The 8,889-nt window shown below is 56.0% G+C and overlaps 1 protein-coding gene across 3 annotated transcripts; it reads right to left on the reverse strand.

The window, feature by feature from the left end:
- Positions 1 to 475: 475 nt before the first annotated feature.
- LOC123949970 (aryl hydrocarbon receptor interacting protein) lies at positions 476 to 6,394 on the reverse strand. 3 transcript variants are annotated; one of them, XM_046017755.1, is made up of 6 exons: positions 6,174 to 6,394; positions 3,435 to 3,614; positions 1,836 to 2,024; positions 1,278 to 1,454; positions 1,036 to 1,177; positions 476 to 795 (listed from the first exon to the last, which is right to left on the reverse strand). In XM_046017755.1, exons 1-6 carry the CDS (start codon positions 6,270 to 6,272, stop codon positions 590 to 592), a joined length of 993 nt encoding a protein of 330 aa, XP_045873711.1. In that variant the 5' UTR covers positions 6,273 to 6,394; the 3' UTR covers positions 476 to 589. The 3 variants fall into 3 exon arrangements, with proteins under 3 accessions (XP_045873711.1, XP_045873713.1, XP_045873712.1); XM_046017757.1 differs by having other exon boundaries at positions 3,521 to 3,614; positions 6,174 to 6,387; XM_046017756.1 differs by having other exon boundaries at positions 591 to 795; positions 1,044 to 1,177.
- Positions 6,395 to 8,889: the final 2,495 nt, after the last annotated feature.

Consider the following 8,889-nt stretch of genomic DNA (forward strand, 5'->3'; position numbering starts at 1 on the left):
CATAGCATGGGTTAGGGGCAAGGCCAGGATGGGGGCCCGGGCCTTGGAGGTCTCCTGGAGGATTCTGTCCTCCCTTCTACCCGAGGCCTCCTCCTGAATAGTCAGGCCAATGCATACCACCCTCCCGCCCTGGGTCAGCTCTTCAGTTTGCAGGGGCCCAGACAGCTTCTGGCTGAGACCTCTGCCTCCAGAAGCAGAGACCGGAGGACCAGAGGCTGGAGGGGAGCTACGCTGGGGGGCCCTCCCGGCTGTGCCTCTGTCTCCTCCTGAAGACTGAAGGCCCCCAGGCACTTGGGCCCTGGCCAGCAGAAAATACTTCCTTTGAGACAGAGATCCTCTCCTCATCTCTGTTGGGGACACTGAGACCCAGAGAGATCTTGGAGCTGGTAAATGGGAAGCTGGGATCAGAACCCCAAGCCTCTGCCGCCCCAAACCACCCGAGTACCAGGAAATCCAAGGTGATCAGCCCGGCAGGTCCAGAGAGATAAATACGGCCTTTATATACAGGGAAGCGGGACGCAGCGGGGGCAGGGGGGCCAGTGGCGGCAGCAGCGGGGCAGGCAGGCCAGGCAGGGCCAGCCGGGCCCTATCAGTGGGAGAAGATGCCCCGGAAGCGAGCCTTGTCCTCTTCGTCCTTCTGCCGGATCCGTGCCTCCAGGGCCCTCAGCTCCCGGCTCACGATGGGCGCCAGGGCGGGGTCCAGCTCCAGCACCTTGGCAAAGTCAGCCTGGGCCTCCTGGGCGTTCCACACGGCCGCGTGCGCCTTGCCCCTCTTGAAGTAGGCCTTGACGTTGTCTGCAGGGGTACCGGCGGGCAGCGGACATGCAAAGGCATGAGGGCGGGGGATGGGGGGGACGAGCCGGCCGCCCGGCCTGACTACGGACACCGCGGCCCCCTCCCGGGTCAGAGCCCTCCCAACCCGACGCTGCCAACCACACCCCGAGCCCCACAGCGCCGTCCCTCCGTCACTGGCATCACAGAGCCCACGGCCCCGCCGGGTGGAGGACGTGTGCTCGGGCTCGCGCCGGCGCTCACCGTCGTACTTGTTGAGGATGGACGAGCAGTGGTCCAGCACCTCGTAGTACTCCTGGGCCACCAGCTTGCACTGGCAGTAGTTGAGGAGCAGCGGGGTGATCTGCTGGTCCAGCTGGATCCAGTCTGGGGATCCGGGCTGCTCCTGGGGACACGGGGGCAGGGAGAGGGCAGAAGCCGCTTAGGGCCAGGTCCCCAGGCTCCCCGGCCCGGCCCCCGCCCCCACCCCTGCCTCCGGGCCGCACCTTCATCTGCAGGTTCTTGAGGCAGGCGATGGCGTCGTAGTACTTGGCAGCGGCCTCCTTCACGTGGCCCTCACGGTACAGCTTGTTGCCCTCCTGGTGGATGACCGGCACCGCCTTCGCCTTCTCCTCATCCGTCATGGCCCAGGGGTCCTGCTGGTACATGCCGGGGCTCTCCACCTGCCAGAGCGAGACCCTCGTCAGGGGGCGGCGCCCGGGGGACACCTCGGCTTCTCAGCCTCAGGAGCTGAACCCCTCGTTCGTTCCCTGGTCACTCAACCAACGTTTACGCAGCACCTCCTACCTGCCCAGCGCACGCCAGCTTCCCAGACTAGAGCCATAAACAAGGCGGCGAAAAGCCCGCCCTCACGGAGACCTCTGCAGGCAGGGGAGCCTCAGGGGCAGGACACTCGGGGACTGCCGGAGTCCCGCCAGGCCTTCTTGTACCTGCCCGTCCCGACCTCCCCGCCCAGCAGTCCATGCACGGAGCCCACAGCCCCGGGCAGGCAGGCAGGGCCTGTTCCTGCCGTGAGGCCCCCCCAGGGCTCGGCGGCCCCTCACCTTGAGCATCTCAATGTCGAAGATGAGAGGCTGGGGGTTCTGCTGCAGGGCGTCCAGGTCGGCATGGCCCAGGGAGTTGTGCTCGTGCATCTGGGCGATGCCACAGCAGTGACGCTGGCCCTCCAGGGGGTCCTTGCCCGCCGCGATGTTGCGCAAACTCTTGGCCACCAGCGGGTACAGGACCACGTGCTGCGGAAAGGCAAGTGGGTTGCCTGGTTGCCACGCTCAAGAGGGCCCAGCCCCTGGCCCCACCACCATCTGGGAAAGGACACTGAAGCCCAGAGAGGGCCAGCAACTGGCTCAGGCCCCGCCCCGTCAACACGCAGGAGGGCTTTTCCCTCAGGAAATCCTCTGGCATCCCAGCCTTCTGTTCTGGAGAAGTCCCCAGCTCCTGCCACACTCTCTGGCCACCCAAGCAAGCACCCCTGCCATGTCCGACACGAACACACCCTGTCACAGTCAACCCAGCTTCCCGCCATTGCAAGCTCAGTGGACTCTTCCTCCTCCTCCCCGAGGGGTAGCCCACAAGCTGGATTTCACCATCACTGAGGTCCCTCGCTCCACATTCTGTTCTCAGCGTCTCTTCCTTCTCTCCTGCCCCAGCCCATCCCATTCGGGGCCTATCTCAGGTCTGGGCCCAAGGTAGCAACCCAAAGCCCTTGGCAGAGACCTCCAGGCATAGAGGACTTAGCCTTTGACCTTCCACTAGGAATAACTGCTCAGATGGTGGAAACCAGACTGCCCCCACCCCAGTCCAACCAGCTCTGCTCACTGCCCCTACTGTCTATATGGCAGCAGATTTGCTAGAGTAACGTCGGTCTCGCCGACAAACATGTCCTAAGTCTTGGTGCTGAGCGTTTTGAGCTAAAGGTAAACAGGTCCAGTCCCTACTCTGCAGTAGCTGAGACCCAGGTAGATCTTGCCATACAGGGCGTGAGGGGTTAGAGGACCAGAGGAGGGTTTCAAGCCAACCACCAGCATTCAGGGAGGACTTCCTGGAGGCAGTGACCCTAGGAATTCACTCTGAAGTATGAGGGAGGATACTGGCCAAGAAGGGGATGGAAAGGGGGCGCTTGGGTCGTTCAGTCGTTAAGCGTCTCCCTTCGACTCAGGTCAAGATCCCAGGGTCCTGGGATCGGGCCCCTCATCGGGCTCTCTGCTCGGCGGGAAGCCCGCTTCTCCCTCTCCCACTCCCCCTGCTTGTGTTCCCTCTCCTGCTATCTCGATCTATGTCAAATAAATAAATACAATTAATTTTTAAAAAAAGAAGAAAAAGGGAATGGAAAGGCAAGGCAGGGAGGTGAGTGGGAGGGGAAAACTGGTATGAGTCAGACCCTGCAGGGCCACTTGAGAGTCTGACAGTGACTAGGGTCCAGAGAGGATTAAAGATGCAGTTGCACGGGTCATTTGCATTTGAGAACCAGTCCCCTGGCTGCCACCTGGCTCATGACGAGGAGAAGGCAGAAGAGGCCAGGACCCCAAGGTCTTGTTGGTGTGACGCCCTGGAGGGAGTTGGTGGCGGCCTAGCTAAGGCACAGGCCCTGGGATGGAGAAGCGGGAACGGCAGGACAGACACTACAGGCAGTGGACGCCGGGTACCTTGACATCGCAGCAGAACTGGGCGATCTCCCCCTCACGCATGGTGCACACAATGGTCTCCCACACAGGCAGCTTGAACTTCTTACCAATGATGAGCTCCATGGGCTTGCCACGCACACGGCTGTCGTCCAGCACAGTGCCCTCCTTGTCGCTGTGCAGAGTCCGGTAGTGGAACGTGGCCTGCAGGCCACATGTGGGATAAGACAAGGGCACAAGCTCTCACCAGGCCCCCAAGGACAAGCCTGGCTCCGAGCCTGCAGACAGCACAGGGCACAGGACTCGCCCAAGGGTCACCACCTGACCTCTACCCCACTGCCCAGGGGCAGAAACTAAGTCACAGAGAGGGAAGTGAGGGGCCCCAGTCACACGGATAGGGGGCGGACAGGCTGGGCTCCCAAGCACTCTGGCACCGAATGTTCTTCCAACAAATATTTACTGAGCACATACTATGGGCCTGAGCTCTGTGCTAGACACAGCAGTAAACAAAGACAAAAGTCCCCACGCCCACGGAGTCCACGTGGAACTTCTGGAGGAAGGAGATGAAGCCAGAACAAAACAGTGCACTGGACAGTGGAGCTAGGGGTTATGGATCAGAAAACAAAATGCAGCCGAGTAAGACAGGCCACATTATACACGGGAGGTGGGCCCTCCCTCGGGAGGGAACATCTAGGCAGCAATCTGAAGACAGGAGGAGAGGCAGCACGCCAGACAGAGGCTGGGCTAGGAAACTGGTGTGGGCCTTCTAGGCCAAGAGAACAGCAGGGGATGGTGTGGTGTGTTCAAGGGGCATCAAGGCTAGTGTGGCCGAAGCAGAGTGAACGAGGGGAGGGGGGCACTGCAGGGTCACCGGAGTCCAGGGGATGGATCCCGCAGGGCCTGGAGGCTGTGGTGAGGACGTCGTGTTTTTCCTCTGGGTGGCTCCACACACAGGAGGGACAGGATCTGACCTGGGTTCCACTGCTGCCAAGATGACAGAACAGGATTCGGGGGGGCGGGGGGGGTGACCGCAGATGCAGGAAGGTGAGAGCTGTAGGCCTGGGGGGACAACAGAGGCCTGGACCAGGACAGCAATGGGAGAAACCGTGTGAAATGGTCAGATCCTGGGTGCATTCCCAAGACATGAGAGAACAGAGGGGCCGTGGAGACTGGGAGGGTTTTGGCCTGAGCAACCAGAGGCCGAAGGTGCCCTTCACCGTCACCGAGATGGGGGAGGACTGGGCACAGCAAGTCAAGTCTGAGCAGCGAATCAGAGATCCAAGGGGTGACGGTGAGCTGGGAGCTGGATATCAGGTTTAAGAAAGAGGTGCAGCCGGAAATACACCTGGGGGAGTAGTCCAGGCATGGAGGGTTTTTTAGGGATGAGGCTGGGGAGAGCATCTGCGGGCAAGTGCAGAGAGAAGAGATCTGAAGACTGAGCCCTTGGCAGGATATAGGTAGAGAAGCCCATGCTCTTGCCCACACCAGGCCGCACCCCTGAACTCTTGTTTCCAAATCAGTACAGTGGAGGCCCCCATCCTACCCATCCTGCATCGTGGGGATCAAAGGAAATAAACCTGTGTGGTATTTAGCACAGGGCTCACTGTGAGCCCTCGGTCTACGCTGGGGATTGTTATTTGGTATTACCTGTCCCTCGTTTCTGGTGCCACTGTTCTCCTATCTTCACTCTTTATGATGTCTCTCCTTATGGGGTCTGTTCCATCCAGGATCTCCTTTGCCCAGGACCTTCTTCAAGGCCATCAAACCCCCACCCCCGGCCCCTGGGGGCGTGCACACACCCACACTTCTTCTCTCCACACTGAAAAGATCCCGATGGCCAGAAGGATGCAGCTTGCCTCTGCTCTCACGGCGCTCGCACTGGGCCAGCCTAGGATCTTTACCTGCCCGACCTTGGTAGCTCGAGGACAATGCACTCACTCACAGCCGCTCTGGCTTTTGGTGTCCCAGTCTAGGCCAGGATCTTTGGTCATTCGTTCAATATGCATGTTCTGTGTGACTGCTCTGCTGGGCCCAGGGGCTGCCCCTGAGAAGCTCCTGACTCTACAGACAAGTGGCAACTGGGTAAGGCCCTCCAGGAGAACGGAACTGCAAGAGCAGAAGCAGGGAAGCCTGGAGACGTAGGAGGCGGGGGCTGGAGAGGCCTGGGTAGACAAAGGAGGAAGGTGGTGGGCTCTTTGATTTCCCAGCCCATATCTGTCCTGAGCCACATCACCGGGAGCAGTCCAAACCCCTGCCGACGAGTTCCAGTCTGGCAGACCTGACCTCTGCAAATGGGTTCGCGCACTCCCGGGCCTCACCTTCCCCATCTAACGATGGGAGTCACTCTAAGTGTTTTCAGAAGGCCCTCCCACCTATAAAAGAACTTGAACCTTGCAACCCAGAGGCCCCGGGGCCTCTTCCCCAGTCCCGGAGCACCTCCCAGGTCCCAGGTCTCCTGCTCCGGGTCTCCTCCAGCGCCCGGGTCTGTGCGACCAGGGAAGCCAAACCCACTCAACCTTCCGAGGATGACTGACGGCTTCCCGGACCAATGCGGCCACACGGCCCAGCCACGGAGCGAGGCAGACACAGCTAAATTCACCCCCTACTTAAATTCAGACCAACCAGCGTCGAGATCAGCATGTGAGCAGTAGAGTCACCGGCCGCTGCTATCTGGGCATGCGCAACCTCTCGCCTAAGGCCTCCTCCCGCCTCGCATGCGCACCGCGCCGCAGAAGGGTTGAGGAGAGGGGGATACGCACGAACCTTGGTTCCATCCTGAAAGTCGGGGAGTTCTCCTCGGCCCTCCTGTATCACACGCTTTTGGATCCCGTCCTCCCGGAGTCTTGCGATGATATCCGCCATCCTTCTTCCCCGCTGCTCTCTTTCGGTAACTTCCGGACTCCTTCGGCAGCTTCCGGACCTGCTTCGGCAACTTCTAGCGCTTCGGCAACTTCCGAGATGGCGCCATTTTGACTGAGGGCAGACGCCAAAAAGGGACTAAACGTAGAGGTGGCCTGTGATTGGTTGTCTGCGCAGAGGCGGAGCGCGCGGGTGTGAGCAGGGGCGGTTCTGATCCGGGAGTTCCCGGGAGGCCGATCGGAGAGGCGGGGCCAGGGTCTGCCGGGCGGGGCCGGGCGGGGCCGGGCGGAGCCGGGCCGGGCGTCCCTAGCTGTCCCGTCCTTGAATGGGTTTGGACTGGCCTTCCCACGTCCTTGTGTTCCCCCGCCCAAACCGCTTAAAGCTGTAGTACGGTAAGGGCATTGCAGGGCTCGGAGAATGCGGGGACTCCCTTCATTAGCACTGCTCCCTAAAGCTGCTATTGTTGTGTAAACCTTTCTGGCCTTTAGTTTCCTTTTTGCGTATCTGGCACAATAGTGACTCTTGGGTCCTGGGTTTTTCTCTTGGAAAATAAATAAATAAATAAGTGACAAATAAAAAAATAAAACCAGGGGTAAGAAAGAGGGGAAGGAGGGTTTCCGTATTCCTGTGAGTTCAAGCTCCCTTCTTGGGGTCAGGAGTGGGCGAGTCGTCCCCTGAATCCACAGTGTCAGGCACACAGTAGGTGCATAATAAATGTTAGGAACTCCATGACTGATAAAAGTGAGGTACTTTGGGGACTAAAACAAGGTTTTTCTTGGCTTCTGGAAACTAGCTGTGAACAATAGCGATAGGAGCCTTTTCCCAATTATTACTTTTTTTTAAAGATTTTTTATTGATTCATTTGAGAGAGGGCGAGGGAGAAGCAGACGCCGCTGCGAGCCAGGAGCCATACATGGGGCTTGGTATGGGGCTTCGCATGGCTTCCATCCCAGGGCCTGGATATCATGACCTGAGCCCAAGGCAGATGCCCAAATATACCAATCTCCCAGGCGCCCCTCTTCCCCCAGTTTAAAGGATTCCCCACTCTAGGAAGGGGAATGTCTTGAGGCCTGTGTCATGTCTTCATCCCACCCTCTTAACGCCCCTCTGACCCAGGTGCTAAGTGCTTCAGACATTCACACTGGTTCATTGCCCACAAGAAGTCCCATGAGAGAGGTGGGACCTCCAAGGCGGGAGGTTAATGTGCTTTGTTTGTCTGGTTTTTGCTTTTGCTTCATACCAACACAGGAAGTTTACGGCTAAGGTTTGCCAAATTTTGAACAATATTGAAGCCTGTGTCTTATACGAATTGTTCCAGAAAATGGAAAAAGAAGAAAAGCTGACCAATATATTTTGAGGCTAGCTTAATCTCGATTCCCAAACTAGGTAAGTATACCGTAAGACAAGAAAGGCATAGGCCTGTTTTACTGATTCGCATAGATATAAAAAATATTAAATGAAATATTAAGCTAATTGAAACCACTAGTGTGCACAAAAATGCGTCAATATGCTAAGTGAATGTCATTTACAAAAAAACAAGTATTATATGATTCCATTTATATGAGGTGCCTAGGAACAGTTAAATTCATAGAGGCAAAGTTGAATGGTGGTTGGTGGGGGAGAGGGCAAATGAAGATTTGTTGTTTAATGAGTATAGAATTTCAGTTTTACAATATGAAAAAGTCCGAGAGATTGGTTGTATGACAATGTGAATATACTTAACGCTACTGAACTGTGCACTTAAAAATGTTTAAGATAGTAAATTTTTTGTGTATTTTCTGACAATTAAAAAATTAAACTTTTTAAAAAGATTTTATATTTATTTATTTGAGAAAGAGACAGAGACAGAGCACAAGCAGGGGGGAAGAACAGAGGGAGAGGGAGAATCAGACTCCGTACGGAGCAGGGTGCCTGACATCAGGACTCCATCCCAGGACAGGATCCTGAGATCGTGACCTGAGCCAAAGACAGATGCTGACTGAGCCACCCAGGTGCCCTAAAACTTTCTTTAAACAAAACAAAACAAAACAAAAAAACCATCAAGATCAAGTACAGTTCATTCCAGTAATGTAAGAATCATTTATGACATCATCAATCATTCATCCCATCAATGAACTAAAGGAGAAGACTCATGTGGTTATCTCAAAATGTTCAGGAAAAGCATTTGATAAAGTTTTATGAGTATTTATGATAAAAACTACAGGTAGGTGGGGCGCCGGGGTGGCTGAGTCGGTTGAGCGTCTGACCCTTGATTACGGTTCAGGTCAAGACCTCAGGCTAGTGAGACTGAGCCCTGCGTCCAGCTCCCTATGTGGTGGGGAGTCTTGTGATTCTCTTCCTCTGCCCCTCCCCCTGCTCTCGCTCTCTCTCTAAAAATAAATAAATCTTTAAAAACAAGCCAAAAAAACATACAGTTATGGAAAAAAGGAACCTTGTCAGATTGATAAAAATCCATATGTGATTAAGTATGATGGAGTAAGTTTCAGATTCCCTTCAACATCAGGAACAAGACAACTAGCACTCTCTACCAACAATGCTATTTAGCATAGTAGTAGCATTAGAAGTCCTGGCCAAAGCAATAAACCAAGAAAAATAAATTGTAAGAGTAATTACATCTACA

This window comes from Meles meles, chromosome 8 (genome assembly GCF_922984935.1).
Source record: "Meles meles chromosome 8, mMelMel3.1 paternal haplotype, whole genome shotgun sequence".
NCBI lineage: Eukaryota > Metazoa > Chordata > Mammalia > Carnivora > Mustelidae > Meles > Meles meles.